At 38.1% G+C, this 24,529-nt stretch overlaps 1 protein-coding gene, 1 long non-coding RNA gene and 1 pseudogene across 3 annotated transcripts; 2 read left to right on the top strand and 1 right to left on the bottom strand.

The window, feature by feature from the left end:
- The first annotated feature begins 324 nt into the window (after positions 1–324).
- LOC133727438 (F-box protein CPR1-like) lies at positions 325–3,334 on the top strand. Its single transcript, XM_062155017.1, has 2 exons — positions 325–1,607; positions 2,932–3,334. Exon 1 carries the CDS (start codon positions 336–338, stop codon positions 1,575–1,577), a length of 1,242 nt encoding a protein of 413 aa, XP_062011001.1. The 5' UTR covers positions 325–335; the 3' UTR covers positions 1,578–1,607; positions 2,932–3,334.
- A 5,737-nt stretch (positions 3,335–9,071) lies between these two features.
- On the top strand, positions 9,072–10,762 carry LOC133727436 (probable inactive 2-oxoglutarate-dependent dioxygenase AOP2; annotated as a pseudogene).
- Positions 10,763–20,618: 9,856 nt separating this feature from the next.
- On the bottom strand, positions 20,619–24,054 carry LOC133721868 (uncharacterized). 2 transcript variants are annotated; one of them, XR_009852371.1, is made up of 6 exons: positions 23,380–24,054; positions 23,240–23,282; positions 22,521–22,617; positions 22,234–22,362; positions 21,314–21,409; positions 20,619–21,145 (listed from the first exon to the last, which is right to left on the bottom strand). It is a non-coding gene; the product is annotated as an uncharacterized LOC133721868 (long non-coding RNA). The 2 variants fall into 2 exon arrangements; XR_009852370.1 differs by lacking the exons at positions 20,619–21,145; positions 21,314–21,409; positions 22,234–22,362 and having other exon boundaries at positions 22,379–22,617; positions 23,380–24,009.
- Positions 24,055–24,529: the final 475 nt, after the last annotated feature.

Below are 24,529 nucleotides of genomic sequence, written 5' to 3'. Positions count from 1 at the left end.
AGATCATCATAATAACTCTTTGAGAATTGAGATTATTTAATTATGAGTTTTTATTTTTATTATAAAGGACATTTATGACAAATTACACCTTTACCAAATTTTTGCTTCCCTCTATCGTAGTAGATATGACTCATATGAGTTGCTGATTACTTATATATAGTGCCCACAGCCTCTTATAGTGCTTCAAAACAAAAAGTTTTACTTGTGAATAGCTAGCTTCCCCCGTCGGTCGAAATTGATGATCACTATTTTCAATAATATTACAAAAAGAGAAAATAAAAAGGATAAACGGAAGTGAAAGGATCATTTTACCCCTGAATAAGATCATCGTTTCTATGTTTGTTTCTCTCACTCTCCTCCGCTCAGTGCTTCAGCTCTCATCGCCTCCTTCCTCCTTCTCCTTTGTCATTCTTCGTTTTGGTGCAATGGCGGAAACAGAAGAGCTACCGGAAGAGATCATAGTGAATATCTTTACTTGGTTGCCCGTCAAGTCCTTAATCCGATTCACCTCCGTTTCCAAACGCCTGCATTCCATTATATTGTCCGATCCCAAATTCGCCCAATCCCAACTCAAAGCAGCTCGTCAGCAGAAAACCCTCAGCCACAGACACCTCGTCTCCACCGACGCCCCTCAACTCGAATCCCTACAGTTGGATGATACGCCGTCGTTTGGAGAGCCTTCCTCCGTTAGAAAGTTCAGCTTCCCTTTCCAGCCACAACCGGGCGGTTATGTCAAGTTACTGGGCTCCTGCAATGGTCTGGTATTTGTAGCTGTTGATAAGAAATTCTTTTATATCTGGAACCCATCGATTGGGTTCTTCAAGCAATTACCTGACCCAGGTTTTCCCTTATATGAAAATGTGCTAGCCTATTATGGTGTTGCCTATTTATCCGCCACCGATGACTTCAAAGTTTTGGTAGCCACCTTTGGCTTTGGTGGAACCAAGTTAGAGGTCGAGATATTCTCAGTGAGAACTCATCTTTGGGGGAGGATTGAATCCCTCAGCGATGTTGAACTCCGTAGTCAGGGGACTTTTTCGAATAATGCACTTCATTGGCTAAATCACCATAACCAGCATGAAATGGTCTCTTTTGACTTGGCTGTGCAGGAGTTCCGGAGAATGCCACTGCCTAATTTCGACCATGATGGTAAGAGTTTAAGCTATCTTGGGGTTTGTGGAGGGTGCCTGTGTGTGTCGCGTGTTCCGAAGGGTGCTTGTGACTCTATTGATCTCTGGGTCATGAAAGAATATGACGTGTGTGACTCGTGGTCTATGCTCTTTAGCTTAAAGCTCTCCCATCCGCCTGAGTTGCGCTTGCATTCCAGAGAATTCTTGGTTGTGGAAACTCGTACAGTTGTCGCGAATTGGACCGGCAAGGGGTTCGAGTTGATAAGGATTGATCATGCAGAAGACGAGAAGCTTGGGTTGTATATGCTTAAGGGGGTTCGCATTTGTATGATTGAATATGAAGAGAGTCTACTTTGGATCAGTGGTTGTCATTCAGGAGAAAGAGATAGAGCAGGTCAAGATACTCGAAACCCATCAGAAGGCCTCAGGAAGCTGAAATGGAAGTAATGTTTGCTCTTTGTAATCAAATGACAGATGGTTAGTCAATTTCTCCTCATTTTGACTCTCTGTTCATGCATTTGGAAGTGAACAATGGTTGTAAACCAGTTGAGTTCCTTGTATCCTTCTCTTATGCCATGCATGCTCAAGGCTTGACTGGCTTTAACTTTGTGAGGCCAGTTTCTTCATCGTAAATTTTGCTTCTCACTATGGATTAATTGGAGGTATTGGTTTATGTGGGGTTGCTAGAGATGAGAGAGATAGCTCTTTAACAGATCTATGTATATTAAAGAGTGGAAATGCATAAGAGTGGTTTCATACAAGTGCCAATGATCTTTTGTTAAGATTTCTACAATAGCTACCGGAATTGTTTCAGTTCATATTAGTAAGTAGCCTGAGTCACTTTTCAAAAAATCATTTTCTAGAGTATCATTTTGTCACTTCAAGTGGCCAGTCATCTACATAAACTCTACTTTGTACCAAAGGCTGACCGAAAGGAATTTCAGTACTTGTAATATCAACGACGTTGCAAAGCTGTTTGAGTTCTTATTTCTAATTTGTATAATTTTGATGTTCTCGAAACTGAAACCGAGCATGTGATTTCTGAATTAGTATTTCGCATTCTGCATTACAGTATATCAAATCAGTATCAAATCTGATTTGCTACTGTTAGCTACTCGAGTTCGAGATGTTCTGAGGCAAGAGAAAATTATGTCTGTGGTGATAGGAAGGGCCAATTTTGCAAAGTTATATTTCAACTTTTTTACTTGCTCTGTTATGCATCCTAGTGCTGGTTATAAACTCCTCATTGTCACTCTGCTCTCATGCCTGGTTATATATTTGTTTCAGTTTCTGCTTCAGGCTTGACTTATTGTTTTGGACCATGCATGACCAGTTTGTTCTTGGAAGGTTTTCTAAAATTAGGGTTTTGATGGCGTGATTTGATGCCTTGGTTGATGAGATAACTTGCTAGAGCTTAGATTGTTGATGTATGTAAGATGGCTATAGGCCATTTACAAAAGATAAAATATAAGTTTAATCTCTCCAAATTTAGTTGGTAGTAGTAGTATATGTCTTAACAAGCAAAAAATAGTTTTTGTTTCGTGATCCTGAAGAGAGTTTCTTGTTTTCTTCTTGATTTTGGTTCTCCTTGTGTCTTAATGCAGCATTACGTTTCCTTATACGTAAGGGAATAGGTTTTACCAAATTATAGTCAACTCGCAACGTAGTTAATACAATTAAGTTCTGTAAATATTTGTTAGTTGTATTATATCTCAGTTGCGCTGCTCCTAAAGCAGAATAAAGGTCTGATTATCTTCCGTGATGATCATTGACCCATTTCTTTTCATGGATTTTTTGACAGATGATTGAATGTGTTGTTTCATTGATTTTGTGGGGGGTTTTCAGATGCAAGATTGCAAGAGCAAGCTTAATGCGTCCTCGGTGGTGATGAAGATCCTCATAATTTCACCACTTCAAGCTACCTATATGTATTTATGTTCTGTAACACTGTTAGGATTATTATAATTATTAGTATGCAAGGAGACCCAAAAATGGAACTGTAAATGCAATCTTTTTGGAATAGTCTGAGACTGTAGTGACTGGCTAACTTAAACTGTGAACGTGCTTGAGCTTAACTTCTTGACTACTTATCGATATGGCTCATCCATGTTTCAAGATTGGAGCCTCAATCTTGGGCTATAATGTATGCTTTGAATTTACAATCAATTTCTCATTTTGTGAAGAAACAAAAGACTCTAGACTAGGGCTAAATGTCTTAAAAGGATCAAATCTAGGCTATTCTACTCTTTTTTTTTTTTCTTTCACTTCTTAAATCTACATTATTTGCCCGATAGTAGAAAGGCGTTTTCTTTTTGTAAATCAGTGGAATGATTTTGGTAGATTCAATACATTTTGGTAGAATTCAATCCTATTACGTACTGTCCTCTGGTTATCAAATTTTGAGTTTCTTTCTGGGACAATTTAGGTAAAGCTAGCAACAAAGGTCTTTATTGTGTCATTATTGGAGGAGTTCATTAATCATTAATCAAATAACATAAAGACAAATCGCCAACTCTTTTGACTGGATTCGATTCATACACATTCTTCGGAAGGCAAATTATACTACTATAAATAGTAGCCATTCGAATTTAGAGCTCAATGTACTTGATCCTTTTAACTTCAATCGTTTTTGGGATCATGTTGCCTCAAAGGTTATTGTATTTAATTTCTAATTGTAAGGCTTTTTTTATTTTTAAAAAAATAATAATATATCTATTGCATGATAAATCAGTTTCTTGTAGCAGTACACTAACCCTTTTTGTATTTTTCCGATGCCTTTGAAATTCAAAAGAGTGTTTCTATTGGGACCTCTAAATCTGCTCACTTGACCTCAATCTATTATGAATTATTAAATGACATATTTAACCTACTATAAAATGACTATTAAGGACAATAATTATACCAAAAAAATATTATATTTATTTTAGGTAGACTTTCTAATTCTGTCACGCCCCGAATTTTGAATAACAAATTCAAATCCGAAACATGAATAATAATTATTACAATAACGTTCTGAATTTTTTTCTCAGAACAAACACATCTCACACCACCCAATATTACATAACCAAATCCTCAAGGAGTTTATTGATTACAGCACACTCTCTCCAAATATAAATGTAGCTCAAATGAGCATAACACACCTCACAAAAGAAAGTCAGATTCACACAAATGCAGCTACTCTACGCAGCTCGATCACCTTCCTGATTTTCCTGACCTGTAGGATTACCCGCTACACCGTTTGAAGGATTACCCGCTACACCGTTTGAATAGTGTACCGGGATTGCAACAACACAAAACCCGGTAAGCTTTTTGCAAAGCTCGTATGAGTAAACAAGAAGGAAAGGTTGATTTTATTATCTCACAAATACTTTAACTCAAGTAAACACCCCCAACCTCAATCCTTACCACTCAACCCAACTCAAAACAAATCATTCCACCTCCATTTCCAAACCATTTTCCAACAAATCTCATCACTCACCACTCGACACATTTTAAATAATAAAGGTGTATTCATGATCAAGAGTAATTCAACTCTCTACTTCCATGTCATACTGTATTCATGATCACGAGTAGTCCAACTCGCTGATTCATGTCATACTAGAAATTTTCAAAAATGTATTCCTGATCAAGAGTAATTCAACTCTCTACTTTCATGTCATACGTTAACTTTCAAAAATGTATTCATGATCAAGAGTAATTCAACTCTCTACTTTCATGTCATACTGTATTCATGAAATCCCGAGTAGTCCAACTCGCTGATTCATGTCATACTATAAATTTTCAAAATTGTATTCATGATCAAGAGTAATTCAACTCTCTACTTTCATGTCATACTGTATTCATGAAATCCCGAGTAGTCCAACTCGCTGATTCATGTCATACTATAAATTTTCAAAATTGTATTCATGATCAAGAGTAATTCAACTCTCTACTTTCATGTCATACTGTATTCATGAAATCCCGAGTAGTCCAACTCGCTGATTCATGTCATACTATGGCAGACAGACTAGAGCTCTAACTGAATCTTACGTAATGTGTCACCTTGGCCAAGGTTCACGCTTACGAAGACCTTGCCTCTGTCACCACTGGTGACCGATCCGTAGATCAAAACATTTTAAAGGTCATTCTATCTGACTCAAATGTTACACCTCAACTCACTTATGTTTTCTCACAAAAAAAACAACAATTACATGATATAATGTAATTCCAACACATTTTCACTTCAATCACAATATAAATAAAGAAATTAACGACCTTTGGTTCGTAATATGAACCATGTGAGATTTACTCACCTCTAATCCCGCTGCGTCTTCTTAACAGCTCAAAATACGATCCACAATCGTCCACCAACTCAAACCGTCAATCACCTAGTCAGATACGATCTTAACTTAGCAATCATTCATAAACCACACATATACGGAAATCCAACGGTCGGATTCTAATTTAATGATGATCCAACGGTCAGATTGAATTTATATGATGATCCAACGGTCGGATCCTCACGGATCGCCCTTAGGATCATCCTCCAAAATTATCACGAAGATCCAACGGTCAGATCTTCTTGAATCACTCTAACAAACATCTCCTCAAAATTATACGAAAATCTGACGGTCGGATTCTCACGAATCGCCTTCCGAATCACCATTTCTCAATTATACGAAGATCCAACGGTCGGATCTTCGCCCGTGACCACACAAAGTCATCGGGACAGTCATACGATCAACATATCTAAATTTGAAGTAAAACCGATGGTCAGATCTTCGCAGATCGTAAACTGAAGATAAAACGTAAAAACGTTAAATAGTAACGTAAAAACGTAAATCTACTATTTATCAACGTTTTCTAAAATGACCTTGTAATATATCAAAACGCTCGTATGGATGCATAGATCATCGCCTAGATAATGAAAACTCGAAATATGGTCTGACGCGCCGCCACAAGCGGTGGTCAGTGGGCGGTCAACGCAGCGGTCAACTCCGGGTCAACCACCTCCGATGGCAAAGCGACCAACTACAAACTTGTTCAAAATGAAAGGGTGATCGACTTCCATACCTGGAGCTAAGTCTGGTTTGGCCTAGATCGTCCTAGATCAAGCTTTGAAGTTTGGATTAATCTGGTGCGTCTGATCAGATTCCAGATTGAATCAGGGACGTCGAATCTTCAATTCGTGATCCTTCACTCTACACTCAAAATCGTCGTGCAAGGAGGATATGAGGATGATCAGGGGGAGGAGGAGATCACGAAATAGGAAGGATCAGCCGAGGTGATGCCGGAAAACGGGTTCTCCGGTCGGGTCGTTTTCGCACGGCTGGGCTCCTTCGATCCAGCTTTGGCGACGACGGCGGGGCAAGCGGAGGGCACCAGGCAGCTGGGCGGCTTGCGGCGATCACAGTGAGGGTCGGGTCGTGGCCGGAGAACGCCGGAGGAGAGAGATGGGGCCGGGTCGGGTCAGCGGGTCGGCCGGCCTGGAAAGGGTTTTCGAGCGAGAGAGAGAGAGAGAACCGGGGGGCTGTTCCGCAAAAAACCAATTTTTCTGTCCTTAATGACAGAATTTGGATTTTTTTGACAATTTATAGAAAAATCTCAATTTTCAAATATTCATAACTTATTCATACGAACTCCGAATATTGCTTTCCACATATACACGCGATCGTGTCGACAAGCTCTACAACTTTCACGAAGGAAGTTTTCCCAAATTTTGAACGTATAAAAAGTCAACTTTCGCGAGCCCCTAAATAACGTTCGTTTTCGAAAATTAATCGTTCGAACTAATTCCACAACTTCTCCGAGCCTCGTACTCGCTCCCACTATCGTGAAATCATTTCTAAAAATCCACGGAATTTAATTTGGATTTTTCGGGGTATTACAAATTCAATATTATTAGATTGTATTCTTTATTATTTTCCATATCTATTTTATTTTTCAATTTCACTACATACTCATTAAAGCACTCATCAATATTTAATAAGAATTAAAAATATGATTAAGATCATGTGACATAAAAATGTATGATATATATGTTGAACGCAAATTGGTGAGGGAAAACAAAATAAATCCTATTATGATTTATGACCCAAATCTAAGTCTATCCATTATATTTGCAAAAAAAAAAAAAATGAGCTAGCAGTTAAAAAAACTAAAAAAATATTTAAATAATTAATCATGAGGTACAAAAAATAGAGAAAAAAAATAAACATTAAAAAAATGATTTCTTCATTTTTTTTTTGCACAGCTAAAATAGAAAAAAAAAAGTTTAAAAAAAAACCACAGAATAGTTCATGTTATTTTTTTATTGATTAGAAATTAATTTTTGAAACTCAATACCTTGTGTTTGATTTTTTTTTTATTGGAAAAGAGATTATGCATGTTGTTTGATTAAGAAATGTATATGTAGTTAAGATTTATAGAGTAATTAAATCATTGAAATGACTAAGTTTTTTTTATTTTAAAGATAATAATTTGTTTGCAAATTATGTGAGTGAGGTTATTTGAGGAACTTTAGTGAGGTTTAGTGAGTAAATTTAGTATTTGATAATTTGATAAGAGGTGTAAAAAACATAGAGGTCAAGTAAGTAAATTTGGAGGTTCCAATAGAAAAACTCAATTCAAAAACAGTTGTAAATCAGTTGAGTTCTCTTACCCTTTTTGTATGCCTTGGATGCCAGTGGATTATTGGAAATTGTGCTAATTACTTTGCATCGAACTAAACAGTCGGTCTTATGGGACTAAGGGCTAGTTTGGGATTGTTGTGACTTTTAAAAAAAAATTGTTGCTGATGCTGTGTTGTGAGAATAATCAGCTGTGAATTAAAACAGTTTCGTGTTTGGTAAATAATATTTTTAAAAGTGTTGTTAGTACATAAAACAACTTCTTTATTTACCAAACACAATAAAATCTAAAATTTTAAACAAAAGCTGATTTTTTTAAAAGCGAAGCAATCCCAAACGGGGCCTAATTTGAGGCCTGTTGCTGGAGACCGACTGTCAGCTTCTTATTCACAATATATAGTTGGTTTGAATTATAAAATGTACTTTCTGTTAGCATAGGATTATTTTTCCAACTTCTCTTAGACTTTTGAGAAATATGAATGAAGGGGAGTATTCATTATGGTTTTACCTTTGTTTCTGATACTGAAGAGGTTCCTATTGTTTTGTCACTTAAAGTGACCAAAAATCCATACAAAGTCTGGCTTCCACCAAGGCCGCCTGAAGGTGATTTAATTTTCTGCACCATGTCATTATGGAGGACACATGATAGTTTATCAAAATTCCATGCCAATTGTCATTCAAAATATAATCTGAGACCAATTCATTAGTGTTAATACTATGTTGATCATTAACTGGAATAATCTTCAAAAGAGGAAAAGAAAATAGCCAGTGAAAAAGCTAGAAATTTGTAGACTTAACATCACCAACTAGGCAACTAGCCATCTCGTTCCTTCTTGTAAGATAAGTCTTGAATCGAGGATACCCTTCCAAGCAAGGGAAGACTTTGATGATTTCATTTTGATATTCCAAAAGGAGAAGTCTCTAGCATGTTGCTTATGTTAGAATCATAAGCAATATGTTAGAAACTGAGGCAATTATGATTGAGTGTCCTTGTGTTATTGACTATTTTGAATCATAACTGATAAATTGCAAAATTAATTAGTGCTCTCCAGCCTGCTAGTGTTTGGGAGAAAATGCTTCTTTTGACTATTTTCTGATAGAGGGTTTGTGAATTGTTTCTTAAGTTATTGACTTTTCTTTTACAAGAAATTAAAACTATTTGTATATCCACAAGTGGAAAATATATATCCAAGTCCAGGGAGGTCTTCATTCCATATCCATGTTAAGAAACTTGGATTCTCCGGGAAACTAGAACTTAACCACATGCATAAACAAAATGTCAACTGTGCGCTAACAGCTATCCTACCCTAGCTGTTTTCGATTTTCTATATATAGTACGCTTACATAGATATTTAGAGCATTCACCTCTCAGCTAGTAAGAATAGTGATCAATAGAAAAGGATGACCCAGATTCCAGTGGTAGATTTCTCAGATCCCGAGTGCTTGAAGCCAGGGACAAGTTCATGGCTCTCGGCACGCAATCAAGTTTGCAATGCACTCGAGGATCAGTTTGGCTGTTTTACAGCGATACTGTCCAACAAAGTTACCTTGGAACTTCACAACACCGTCTTTGGTGCCGTGAACGAGTTGTTTGAATCCCCAGACGGCATCAAAGATCAAAACAAGTACGAAAAACGGCCTTTCTGTGGCCATTTCAAGTCGAATTCTGTCCTTGAACGCTTGGGGATTTATGATCCTACAAACCCCGAAGAAATTCACAACTTTTCACATCTTTTTTGGCCTACTGGAAATGATCAATTTTGGTACATAAAATTTTGAATAATTTCCAGTTCATAATTTCTTTCATTCTCTTCTATTTTATATTGATTTGTCAAAGCAGGCATGAAATACCAGTTGATTTTTACAGTAGAAAATAAGGATCCAAATTTCTTTCATTCTCTTCTATTTTTATATTGATTTTTCAAAGCAGGCAGGAAATACCAGTTGATTTTTACAGTAGAAAATCAGGATCCAAGAACCTCATAAAAGCTTCTTTTCTTATCCCAACTCGCAATCCTTTGAGCTTAATTTTGTAGTAGTATTCAAACATGCATTATTGGATGCACTTTGATTTATATTAACATATTCTTCTCTTTGCCATGCAGTGATGGTGTCCATTTGTACGCAAAAGTGATGAAAGAACTAGATCAAGCTGTGACGAGAATGGTATTCGAAAACTATGGTGTAGAGAAGCACCATGATGACCACATTGAATCCAGTTTTTACTGCTTTCAATTTTCAAAATACACGGAGCCTGAAAAATCTGGAAGTAATGTGGGTATAGTGAGTCATACAGATAAGAACTTCACCTCCATACTCCATCAAAACCAGATCAATGGCCTCGAGATTTATACAAATTAAGGATGGCGAGTGGATAGGTTTCGATCCTCATCCTCTACCTTCATCCTTCATATTCATAGCAAGTGATGTATTTCAGGTAACCGTTTTATTTTATTTTATTTAATAGCAATATTAGCCTATACTCGTCGTATACACATTTAAAGAAGTTTATTTACGACATGGCTAGGTTTGGAGCAATGACAGAATAAGAGCTTGTAAACACAGGGTCAACCTGATTCACTCAAATCAGATAAGATACTCGTTCGGGCTCTTCTCACTCAAAAGAGGAGTAACAACCGTACCGGAGGAGCTGGTGGACAAGGATCACCCCTTAAAGTATAAGCCGTTGAATCAGGTTGAGTATATTCAAGCACAGGGTTACAAAGAAGGTGAAGGACATGAGTGTAAGCTCAAGGCATTCTGTGGTATTTGAATATTTGATTTCCTTTTAGTCACATGGGTACTGTGGTATTTAAGCCCAGGAGTAACAACCGAACCGGAGGAGCTGATGGACAAGGATCACCCTATGAAGACTAATATAATTACCGTTGTTTAAATAAACGTTGGCCACATTGCATGCAAAACGCATGTAGAGAGTGGTAATAGTAATCTGGTGAATAAAGTGTTGATTGGTACAATATATATAATACCATCACTGTAATCAATCTTTGTATTTTATTTTAAAAGTTTGAAGAAATAATTAAACTACATAGTCTGAATGCATTTCTTGAGCTAGCTTTTTCTTCACTTTCTCTTCAATTTTCAGTCTAAATAATGTTTATAAATTAGTTTGATCGTCTTCACTGCTACACTTTTTTTTATGATTGAAAGTTGGGAAAATTTTGCAAACAGTACACCAAGTAAAGGTCACTAATAATTTCTAGGGATATTGACCCAATGCCCAAATTTGAGCCAATATATTTCCACTTACTCCACTAAGAGTTTTTTACTCTCATTTACCCAATTTAATATTTAATGACAGTTTTGCCGTATCAATTAAACTAAAACTCATCGTTCTCTCCTCTCAGACTCTCTCTCCTCCCAGACCCAGTCACCCATACTCTCTCTCTCTCTCTCTCTCTCTCTCTCCCACCCCCTCAGCGCCGTCGTCGAGGCCCAATCCGAGGCCACCGGAATCGCGCCGTCGTCGACACTCAAATCGGTCCGACATCAAGCGGCTCTCAATCTTTTGTCGTGCAGTCGTCGAGGCACAAATCAGTCTGGCATCAAGGCTCAATCCTTAACCGGATTCATGATTTCGCTGTGAAAAACCAAAAATCAGAACTAACCCAGTAGAAGTCTCAAGGTCACAGAAGAAGAAGAAGAGATTAGCACCTGTTGTTGTAGATGAGTTGGTGAGAGGGAAGAGATTGAGGTGGCCAGCTTGAACGGCCATTGAAATACACGGAGAAAAAAGGCTTGCTATGAAGCAAGCGTTTCTCTCATCGGTGTCGGCACTTTTGGGTTTTTGGGTTGAAATTATGAAATATTATGTGGGTCTTTGTCTATTTATCATGCGTTTTTGCCTTTCTGGGAACTTGAGTCTTGTTTTGGGGATAGCTAGAAAGAAAGGAAGGAAGGAGGATGGCAACACGTGTGAGGAGGAAATGAACAAAAGGCATGCAATAGAGGTGGCAAGCCTGGATGGTAGTGTTTATTTACGGTTTGGTTTGGGGGATAATAAAATGTGTGATGTGTCAATGCTCAATGGGCTTGTGGATTTTTATGGGAAATGTCGGACTTAGACCAATCCATTTTTCTCATTCTTATGTGTCAATGCTCAATGGGCTTGTGGATTTTTATAGGAAATGTCAGACTTAGACCAATCCATTTTTCTCATTCTTATTTCAGGGGGCAATAATCATATTACTGGAGGCAATAATCATATTATTAGAGGGCAGTAATGTTTCTACTGAGGGGCAATAATCATATTATTAGGGGGCAGTAATGTTTCTACTGGGGGGTAATAATCATATTACTAGGGGCAATAATCATATTATTAGGGGCTACTGGGGGGCAGTAATAATATTATTGGGGAACAATAATATTCTCCCGTGAATTATGAGATCTCCAACGAGTTTTTTGAGAACTTCCGGCGACTTGTAACTGGATTCCGGCGACCGGTGACCGGAGTCCGGCGAGCATTGACGGGACTCCGGTCAAGTCTCCGTTGACTTCTCTTTAAGTGACAATGGGAGAGAGGGCAAAATTGTCTCAATAATATATACAAAATAATATAAAAAAAAAAATACTTAATTGGGTATTAGGACAAAAAATATATAGTTTGTTGGGTAAGTGGGAAATCTTATAAGATGCTTGGGTAAGTGGGGTTAATGAAGCTCAATTTTGGGTAAATGGACATTTTCCCTAATTTCTATACATGAAGTCCCAAACCAAACATTTTGGTACATAGAATTTGAAGCACGACCCACTTTCCATACACGACGTCAATGACGCCGTGAGATCTATTGTGTAAGCCCCCTTTAGGATCGTTGTGTTTTACTAAAGCAAAATCAGAAATAGATGAACTGAAAACAGAAACAAAACCACAGATTTTAGAGTGGTTCAGCCAAAACTTTAGCCTACGTCCACTTCGTGATCTCTCTTGAGAGATTCACTAGCACTATGAAGAATTTAGGTGTTTACAAGTACTTATTGCAGATCCCTCAAACCTTCCTGACTAGTTCTTATCTCTCTATCACCTTGACTCTCAGTTTTCTGCACTCTCTGTCTTCTTTTCCAGAAAACTGACTGCAGCTCCTATTTATAGGGCATAGAGGCTGATGATACAACATGGGATTAGGATTCCTAACCCTAATAGACTAAGCTTTTAATACAAATCCTAATAGAACTTGAAAGACTAACTTTCCTAGAACTTATAGAAAAGCTGCGCGCAAACCTCTTTCCTTTCTAGACTTGGATTTGAATTCTGCATCCTAATTTTCAGATTGTATCAATGAGCCAAAAACACAACAATCTCCACTTCGGTGAGTTGATACCAAAACGATTGCTGCAACCTTCAGGATGTCTTGAACTTCTTGAAGTAATCCCGAACAAACCTTCAAGAACCCTCACCTTGGCAAGACTCTTCTTGCCTCAACGCACCTCAAGTGAGGAGGTGCTCCACCACAACTCAACATGTTGTGACACTGAGCAAGTTCAAGCAATGCTTGAACTTCTCTACAGCAACGGGCTTGGTAAGACAATCTGCAGCATTGTCATTTGTGTGAACCTTCTCCACAATGATATTTCCAGATTCTACCCAATCTCTGATCCTATGATAGCGAACATCAATGTGTTTCGTCCTTGCATGAAACACCTGATTCTTTGCCAAATGAATGGCACTTTGACTGTCACACTTCACTACCACGCCTTCTTGGTGAATTCCAAATTCACTTGCCAGCCCATTCAACCAAATAGCTTCCTTTGAAGCTTCTGTTAATGCCATATATTCTGCCTCAGTAGTAGATAGAGCTGTGACTGCTTGAAGGGTTGCTTTCCAGCTCACAGGTCCTCCTCCACAAGTAAAAACATAACCTGTTGTGGACCTCCTTTTATCTAAGTCTCCTGCATAATCTGAGTCAACAAAACCAGCCACGCATGCTACTTCTTGTTTTCTCTCAAACATGATTCCAAGTTGCCTAGTCCCTTTTAAATACCTCAAAATCCACTTCACTGCTTCCCAGTAGGGCTTACCCGGATTTGACATGTACTTAGAGACAACGCTCAATGCTTGAGCTAAATCTGGTCTTGTGCAAATCATCGCATACATGAGACACCCTACTGCACTTGCATATGGAACATCCTTCATCGCATCAATCTCTTTTTGACTTGATGGCCTTTGCTTTGCACTTAACTGATAATGTGCAGCTAATGGGATAGAAACAACCTTAGCTCCATCCATGTTGAAGCGTTCAAGTACCCTCAGAATGTACTTTTCTTGTGACAGCCAAATTTTACCATCTTTTCTATCCCTCCTTATTTCAATTCCAAGGATCTTTTGTGCCGCTCCTAGATCCTTCATGTCGAATTCAGCTCCCAATTTCTTCTTAAGCTCTTGAATTTTCGACATATCCTTGCATGCAATTAGCATGTCATCTACATACAAAAGTAGTAGAATAATTTCCCCATCTTCGAATACATGGTAGTAAACGCAGCAGTCATATAGACACCTTGTGTAGCCTATTTTCAGCATGTATGTGTCGAAACGCTTATACCACTGCCTCGGTGATTGCTTAAGTCCATATAGAGACTTCTTTAACCGACAAACCAGATCCTCTTTTCCTGTTTCGACAAAACCCTCCGGCTGCGACATATAAATGTCTTCTTCGAGGTCCCCATGAAGAAATGCAGTTTTCACATCCATCTGCTCAATCTCCATATCATACTGAGCTGTTATAGACAACAATAACCGTATTGAAGTGTGTTTGACGACCGGAGAGAAAATCTCGTCATAATCCACTCCCTCTTTCTGCGAATACCCTGTTGCCACCAAACGTGCTTTATACTTTATGGCATCAGCATCATGTATTCCTTCTTTCTTCCTAAACACCCACTTGCAGCCAACAAGTTTTCTTTCTTTGGGTTTAGGAACCAACTCCCACACGGAATTCTTATGCAAAGATTCCATCTCTTCTATCATAGCACCAATCCAACCTGCCCGTTCTTCGCTTTCTATGGCATCTTGATAAGTAGTTGGATCTCCTTGACTTATACTCAGAGCATGACTCACATCTTCTTCCGGTTCGAACCCAAACCTTTGTATCTTTCTTGGATTCCTCTTAGGTTTGTCAAGTGCTATGCTTCTTTTAAATGACTCAGGTGCTTGTGGGATAGGGGAATTTCGACCCCTCTGTGGGGATTGCTCCACATGAGTACTAACTGGTGACTGTTGTTGCTGCTCTGTTTCTTCAATAGCCCCTTGATCATTCCCTACTTGCTCAATTTGCTCCACCTGAGCTTGAGAATCTTCATCTGATGGTTTAGCTAATGAAATCTTGATTGCTTCTTCTTCAACAACAGCCATCTTCTCCTTCTTGCTATTAACCTCCTCATTCAATGGCATAGTCTTCTCATCAAAGATTACATCCCTGCTGATCACCCTTTTGTCGTTGACTATATCCCACAACTTATAACCTTTCACCCCTTTCTCAAAGCCGATGAACAAGCACTCATGGGACTTTGGTTTCAGTTTGGTTCTTTCATCGCTGGGAATATGTGCATAAGCACTGCAACCAAACACTCTCAAGTTGGAATAATCAACTGGCTTTCCAGACCATACCTCCTCTGCACACTTGAAGTTAATAGCCCTAGAAGGTGATCGATTAATCAAATAACATGCATGATTAACCGCTTCTGCCCAAAAAGTTTCAAGCAACCCCGCATGAAGTCTCATGCTTCTTTCTCTCTCCATGAGAGTTCTGTTCATCCTTTCTGTAACACCATTTTGTTGAGGAGTCTTCTTAACAGTAAAGTGTCTTGTGATGCCCGCATCCTTGCACAGCTGTAAGAATTGATTGTCTCTATATTCACCTCCATTGTCGCTTCTCAAACACTTGATTTTTCTGCCTGTTTGGTTTTCAACTTCAGCTTTCCACTCCTTGAACTTAGTGAAAACCTGGTCTTTAGTTTTCATAAAGTATACCCAAACCTTCCTTGAAAAATCATCTATGAAAGAGACAAAATATCTGGCTCCACCCTTTGATTTTGTTGGTGCTGGCCCCCAAACATCTGTGTGAATATAGTCTAATACTCCTTTGGATTTGTTCTCACTGCTGCCCATATTGAACGTTACCTTGGTCTGCTTTCCGAGTGTGCAATACTTGCAAAAATCAAGTTTGCAGCTCATTACACCTTCCAACTGATCCCTTTTGTGTAATTCTTGCAACCCTCTCTGACTCATGTGCCCTAGCCGTTTATGCCAAAGCTCAGTCTTGTCTTCCTCCGTACAAACTGCTGCTCCACCTACCACCGTAGAACCCGTAAGTTTATACATATTATCTGGTTGCATCACACCCCTCATGTAGACCATTTGTCCCTTTCCTACCTTGAGCTGTCCTTTTTCAGATTTATACCAAAATCCAGCCCTATCCAAAGTGCTCAATGAAATGAGATTTCTGCTCAATTTTGGGACATGTCTGACGTTTCCCAGCGTTCTGACAATTCCATCATGCATCTTGATCTTTACTGTTCCGATTCCCATGATTCTACAAGGTGAATCATCTCCCATCAACACTTCCCCGGTGTTCCTCTCTTCATATGTGTCGTACCAATCTCTGTGTGCACACATATGAAATGTGCAGGCTGTATCCAAGGTCCAATATTTAAGCGCGCCGGAGCTGGTTGTTACTGCGAGAAGCTCTCCATCGTCACTATAATTTCCAGTAACGACATTGGCTGACTTGGAGCTTTCTCCTAACATCTGCGCCTTTTTCTCCTTCCATTGTTTGCAATTCCTTTTCCAGTGGTCGAGTGAACCACATTCGAAGCAACCATTCTTCTTTTCTTTGCCTTTCCCCTTGGATTTAGACCTGCCTTTTTCTTCAAATCCACCACCTCTATTCCTGGACCTTCCTCTCTCCTTGCCTATGACATGAAGTCCTCGTGCTTGAGAACTTTCTTCTTCTTTGTCCATTTTGACATATGATTCCAGGTTCTCACACACTTTAGAAAGTGTGATAGTATCTTTGAATATCATGGTGGTTTTGAAGTGCTTGAATGAAGGTGGAAGCGAATGTAGTAACATGACAGCCGTGTCTTTGTCATCCATCTTTGCTCCAACCTTCTCCAAGTTTGATATGCAATTCTGAAAATTGCATATGTGATCATTAAGATCATCTCCTTCCTCCATCTTGAGGCCAAAGAGCTGTTCCTTCAAGAGTAGCTTGCTGCTGATAGTTTTACCCCTGTAGACGCTTTCAAGCTTCTCCCATGCTTCCTTTGCAGTCATATTCTCACCAATATGAAGCAGGACATTATCAGCAAGATGCAGCTCAATGGAGCTCTTTGCTTTCTTATTTTTCTTCGTATAATCTGCTTCAGTCATTGTTGCAGGCTTATCTCCAATTGCTTCATCAACCTCTTGCTGAACCAGAGCGTTCTTCATCTTCCTTTGCCAAAGCGTGAAGTTGTCCTTGCCATTAAAGGGCTTAATGGACGGTTTCACATCCCCTGCTTCGACAATGACTTTGTTGTTCACCATCGCAAAACACCTTGAGCCTAAGCTCTGATACCACTTATTGTGTAAGCCCCCTTTAGGATCGTTGTGTTTTACTAAAGCAAAATCAGAAATAGATGAACTGAAAACAGAAACAAAACCACAGATTTTAGAGTGGTTCAGCTAAAACTTTAGCCTACGTCCACTTCGTGATCTCTTTTGAGAGATTCACTAGCACTATGAAGAATTTAGGTGTTTACAAGTACTTATTGCAGATCCCTCAAACCTTCCTGACTAGTTCTTATCTCTCTATCACCTTGACTCTCAGTTTTCTGCACTCTCTGTCTTCTTTTCCAGAAAACTGACTGCAGCTCCTATTTATAGGGCATAGAGGCTGATGATACAACATGGGATTAGGATTCCTAACCCTAATAGACTAAGCTTTTAATACAAATCCTAATAGAACTTGAAAGACTAACTTTCCTAGAACTTATAGAAAAGCTGCGCGCAAACCTCTTTCCTTTCTAGACTTGGATTTGAATTCTGCATCCTAATTTTCAGATTGTATCAATGAGCCAAAAACACAACAAGATCTCTGCCAGCTGGCATACTTTTAGGGGTAAATTGGTCTCTATCGCTCTCCTACTCTGGCCACCCAACTCTCTATCTCTCTATTACTCTGGCCACCCATCTCTCTATTACTCTGGCCACCTATCTCTCTCTCTCTCACAGCTGTATCCGATCAGTATTTCATGGGCGGCTGAAACAACACCACCACCACAACCACAAGTAGCAACAACAGCGGCGTCAACACTCAATCCACCAAGAAGCAACAACTGGCTGCCATTTGCGACCGATTCGTCACAGAGAAAAAGCAAAACAAGCAGAGATCCAAACCCAGCCATGTGAGCTCTTAACCTCGGGATCATATCATCAAAGTGATCAAACTAAATTACCTGATATCAGAGCCCTAACCACTCCGATCCGATCAAACTAATGGAGTACGGTAGCTTATCTGCATCACAAATATCAATACAACTACATTCAATACACCATCACAAAAATTCACACTTGAAACTCGAAACATTAAAAAAAACAATGCACCGCTCACAAGAGAATCACAAAGCAATCAATACATCCATTTCCAGTATTCCATTACTCAAATGAATCAAAATCAACTAGAATATTCAAAAACACAATCATCGATCCAAAACAACTTCGCATATCAAAACACCACAAATCATACAGATTCATTTCATTTCCTACTGTTTCATTCTTGGTAACCAAACGCAAACCACAGTAAAAAAAAAAAAAAAATCAGAGCTACAAATTTACTGACTCTAGGATCATTGAGAGCCGGCAAGCTGTAGTACTTTCCGAACTCGCCGCCGTCCGGCTTCTTAAGCGATTTCAATATACTCTTGAACGGATTCTCTGCCGCTGCGATCAATCAAAACCTTCAAAGATGAACAAAAAGAATACAAAAATTCACGATCAGAGAAAAGAAACTGAGACGATCGAGTTCGTGGTTCACAGTACCCATAGCGAAATCGATCGGAGTTACAGAGAAGCTGATCGGATCGGAGTGGTTAGGGCTCTGATATGATCGATCGGAGTAATATAGAAATGAATATCGATTTTTGAGAAACCCTGCCTGATTTCAGCTGGAGTTGCAGAGGAGATCCGTTTTTCTTTTTTTCTTTCTCTTTTTTTTTTTTACCGAAAAAATGAATCAGACTGTGAGAGTACTAAATTACCCTTTGACAAATGAATAATGACATAAAAGTTAACGGCGTCATTGACGTCGTGTCTACATAGTGGGTCGGGCTCAAAAGTCCGTGTACCAAAATGTTGGGTTTGAAACTTTATGTATGATAATTATTAGTGATATTTACTTGGTGTACTGTTTGCAAAATTTTCCCTTAAAAGTTTGTCAAGGGAAGTAATGCGTTTTTCTTATTTGTTTTTGCTCATTCATTTTCTACTTTCACCGGCATAATGGTAAAAAGGATTGTGATGATTGGTTTGTTTGGTGTTCAGAGTCGAAAAAAAATTTTAGGTCTCACTTTTATGAATAACGTATGTTAGTGCGTAAAAAAATTATTGTTAGATCACACGAGTCATGTCATGTCATAACCAACTTTTCTACTCGATCACTTAATTTAGTTTTAATACCTCATTTAGGATTGCAAGAGGGTCAACCAAAACTCAGAAGAGCCAATTACATAAAGGGCTTTTTTTTTATAAATGTTTTATTAGCCATAGGGGTACGAATATTTTTTTTTTCCTCATAAGGTCATGGATTAAAAATTGTGTTAAATTTTGGATATAAAAATTAACATATTTATGTAAATGTAGAGTAAAAAGTCAACAATCATTCTCTCTCCCCCATTTGGCGAGGTCTCTAGCGACCTCCATCTCCTGCAAGTACAAAATCTACTGTCACTAGCAACAAAAGCTACTCTGGTGAGATTTCCGGCTACCTCTGGTGAGGTCACAAAAGCTATTGTCACCAGCATAAAAAACAACTCTCACCAACAACAAAAACTACTATCACCAACACCAGAAAGCTACTCTCACCAGAAATGATAGCTACCGTCACCACAAACAATAGCTACTGTCACCAACAACAAAATCTATTCTCATCAACGCCAAAAGCCACTCTGACCAATATCAAAAACTACTCATACCAACACTAAAAGCCACTCTTACTAACAACAAAATCTACTCACCAACACTAAAAGGTACCACCAAAAGCCAAAAGCTACTCTCACCACACTACTAAAAAAAATTGCTTTTGCGACGCCTATTTTGCGACGGCAAATTGGGCTTTTGCGACGGAAAAAACTTTTCGCGACGGAAAATTGAGCCTTTTGCGACGGAAATGTTGGCGTTGCAATAGGTGGCGTCACAAAATCCATTTGCGACGGTAAAATGCCGTTGCAAAAAGTATTTGCGACGGAAAACTGTTGCCGTCGCAATGGCTAAACTATTTGCGACGGGTAATTTGCCGTCGCAAATAGATATTTCGTTTTAAAAAAAAAAAAAAAAAAAAGGGTGAATTGCACACCCAAAAAAAAAAAAAAATTGCACACCAAAGCAAGTACCATGTTCCACAAATATTATAAATTGACAAATATCAAAATACAATATCTATCATTCTTACACCAACCAAAAATCACAAATCCAAAAAAAAAAAAAAAAACAAAGACTAGTCAAGGCAACCCCAACACTGTAACGCCTTCATTTGCTAGCTTCCTCAACAATTTCAGGTCAGAGATTGCAAGGAACACAACTCTGCAGGACCTTCATTAGCTAGCATCCTCAACAGTTTCAAGTCAGAAATTGGAAAGAACACAAATCTGCATAACAAAGAACAATCTATCAGACTCTTACAGGAATGGTAAGAGATCATTTACTTCAAGCAACAGTGAAGAAAATGAGCTTGCAAACCATTACAGAAAACATGATTAAGCACAGCACAAAAAAACACAAGAAACCTAATGTTAATATAGGAAGTTGGAACCATGCCTTCTTCGCTTTCGGTTTTAGTTTCCATGTCAACCTTGTTTGCACTAAAATCATAGACCTTAGGCTTTATATTTAATTTACCATAGAATAACAGATGCAAGCAATTGTGACGAATAGTAAAAGCCTACCTACATCCATCATAATCACTTGTACGCAGCAGAGAGATAACAATATGAATATTACTAGAGTAGAGCTCTAGCCGTATAGATAACTTTCAGACCACAAATAGATAGCAATCAGCTGTAAGTGATTTTCCAAAATTAAAGAACAACATTCTAGAAAAAATGCAAGAACCTGTAGAAGAGTTTCTTTATAGGTATCCTCAGAGATATACTTGCCATCAACAATCCCCATTCAGTATTGATTCCAACACTCGTTACCTGCGTACAGATAGACAGAAGGTTTAATAGGGTAATATTAGATTATATATAGAAAATAAAGGTATCAACGGTTGACAACACTTTATCCTGTCATTTATGAGAGAATTTGAAGTTCAATCTAGCGACATTTCATTCAAAATTTCATACATTCATATAGACCAACTTTACCTTTAAGAAGGGAAAAATATATGAAACAGTTTCTTCTACCCTTTACTGTTTGTGCACAAAATATATTTATTATGAAGCTGCCTTTCCATGCAAGCTCTGCACATACATTGTCAATTACTATTGTTAACAGAAGATGTCATCCTATAACCGGACTCTAAGAGACCCTTTTAACTGTTAACAACAGAAAACAATTCCTGACTTAGCATTGAATTTGTGAAACCCACCGATCAAACAACAACGATAGTTATAGAGTGACCTTAACAATATGCTATACGATTTTAAGCCAAGCTAGCCTTTTTTTTTTTTTTTTACACACATCACCATAAAAACAAAAAAAAAAATGGAGACCACAATCATAATACTTATGATTGTCAAAGCTTTAGTCATATATTACCTATATAGTTTGCATGTCATAGACAGGAAAACAATTACAGAAATTAAGATTGTCTGCATTATGTGTCATGTTCATGACATTCAAACTATAACTAAAGATAAACTTGTTTGATTTACCCCCTAGCCATAAGCACAGGCAATTACAGAGTAGAACATACAGGTTTTTATCCAAAACACAGAAGTTTGCAGTTATAATCTACCACGGTAAAACGGATGGCCAACAACCTAAAAGTGCTAAAGTTCAACGAGCTAATGAAAGAGGATGTTATGGAAGGGTGTTTTCTAGACCTTATCCTAGAAAGCTTGATGCCATAGAGCCATAGACACTTAAAGATAAGTATCAAAAATCTAAATCCCAGTGCAGCTAAAACAGTTATGGTGTACAAACAGAAAAAAAAAACTATCCAAATGATTTAGATCTTGAACTTTAGAACGTACTATAAAACAATTAAACATGTACTATATATGGTTTAATTAATCTGAAGAGGAAGAACTGAGAAGTGTTGTACTAGTTGGCAATAATCTACCTTCTGGAGAAACTGAAGGGAGAGAGAACACCAGATGAATCTCTTGCAGCCCATCCAAATGCCTTCCTGGGGTTAGACATCACTATTTTCTTTGTTGCAGATTCTTAATTGATGGTTTTGGTGTTGAAGCTTAATGCAGTTCGTAGTAAAAGGTGAGAGAGACAGACAGATATGAAATCTATTGCCTAAACCTCAAACTATCATTGATTAACACTATTGATACGATTAATATGTTGTAGAGTACAAACAAATAGAAATGTTATAAATTCATGAATAAAAGCCTTTACCTGTAGCTTCATTTATCTTTGACAGTGAACAGATGAAGCTATTGTTTGATTTTTTTCCTCTTGCTCAGTGATTTCCAGTTGTGAAACAAAGCTGATGCTGCACAAAGTAATTTTGAAAATGAAATTAGTTGCATTATGTGAGTAGAAATTCTTGATAATAGCATTAATTTGCTATACAGTGTCAACAGATGTAAATATCAGAATTATTTGATGATCAAATTGATAGGGGAATAGCAGAACACATGAATATGATAATGATGTACTTGAGCAAGAAAGAAGTTCAAAGTATGAAAGCAGGAAACAGTGGGTTCGAAAACATGATGTAGTTGAGCAAGAAATTGAAGATCTTTTTCATGAATATAAATCATTGGTTTCGAAAGCAAACAATATCATTATAGAAAATTTCAATTGATAAACCAAATTGAAGCTCTTCTTTGTCATTCAAAACATGAGTTCTTCGAGTTAAAGAGGTACTCAGTTGAAATCAATTGAAATAAGGGATTGACAATGGATTGGATCTGTAATTTGACTGAAAAAAAAGTAAAAGATAGTGACTGATAGCTAACTAACCATAAAAAGAGGAAAAAAAAAAAACCACAAATAGAGAAAAAACTAACCATAAATCTCTAACTTTGTCCAAGAAATCAGAAACCTTCGTATGAATATGAGTGGAAAAAGGAGAAACAACAAAAACATCAATCAAATTGAGAAAACCATACCCAGAAGCTCGCAACCCTTGGCTCTAAGATCCGCAAATTCTTCCTGCAAAAGCGATATAAGAAAAAACAACTGAATCAGAAACCAAACGAAGGCGGGAGCAAAATTTCACAGATTAACACACGGGCTAGAAGTTCCCAACCCTTGACTCTAATAAGCGCCAGATTCGGTTCAGGCCGGCCTTGGAGGACCCGGCCGAGGGTGCGTTCGGGTCGGGATTCATGCAGTGTTGATCGATGAAGAAGACCGGGTAGAGGAAATTGGAGGCCTTGGAGGCATGCTCGAGAGCAGGGTTGTCGTGGATCCTCAGGCCCTTGGACCTGAGTTTGGACGAAGACAGAAACCCAAGTTCTGAAGAGAGAGAGAGAGAGCTTGGGTGAGCTTGGGCGAGAAGAGAGAGAGAGAGAGAGAGAAAGCGCTTGGGCGAGAAGAGAGACAGAGAGAGCTTGGGTTAATTAAGGCTACAGATCGAGATGTTAGCGGGGAAATAGAAATAAGTTATGCGACGGCAAGAGGAAAAGGCGTAGCAATTGATTACAAAGTTACTACGGCAAAGATTTTCCGTCGCAAATGATAAGACTTAATTGCGACGGAACATTTTCCGTAGCAATAGAGTCTCAATTGCTACGGAAATCAATGCCGTCGCAAATTTCCGAAGCAAATGCAATTGTTTTTAGTAGTGCCAACATCAAAAGCTACTTTCACGAATCTGTCATCTTCGCACATATTCATTTTTCGTTGTAAGTTTCGATAATGATAAGCTGTGCCAATGTTATATTAATCTTAATTGTTTGATTGACTTTTTATACTGTGCGAAGAAGATTGTACATTATTGTATTATGTGTCGTTTATATATTTAACGTGGTTTAGGTTTGTTAAAAAAAAAAAAAATCTGGAACTCTCTTGACTTGCCTCTCTAGTAAGCTTTATGACTGATCAATGTGTTTGATCCATTTTATTATGTTAATCCACTGTGTTTGACAATATTGACATGATTCAATATTTCGATATGAAGAGAGTACTCCATCCACAACACGATGCGAGCGACCAACCTGAAATCAATGGTTGCTCTATGCATTCAAGTTCTAATTGCTTGTTTCATATTTTTTTAATCTGTTAGCTGAAGCAAAGGAATGTCAGTTCTAACATTCAACTAAACTATCGTTAGGTTTACTCCATAATTTTGCTATGTTAAGGATAATCACATGATTAGCTAATGTAACAGCCAATCCTTGTTTGTGAACTGACTTGATTAAAAAGAAGGGCATTCACATGGAGAATGAAAGCAGGGG

This window comes from Rosa rugosa, chromosome 1 (assembly GCF_958449725.1).
Source record: "Rosa rugosa chromosome 1, drRosRugo1.1, whole genome shotgun sequence".
Classification (NCBI taxonomy): domain Eukaryota; kingdom Viridiplantae; phylum Streptophyta; class Magnoliopsida; order Rosales; family Rosaceae; genus Rosa; species Rosa rugosa.
Note: the sequence above shows the minus strand (reverse complement) of the source record. Positions and strands in the feature narration are given on the sequence as shown.

Bases quoted from the DNA above. Each gene is read 5' to 3' on its own strand.
- LOC133727438 (XM_062155017.1), top strand. From the start codon at position 336: ATGTTTGTTTCTCTCACTCTCCTCCGCTCAGTGCTTCAGCTCTCATCG.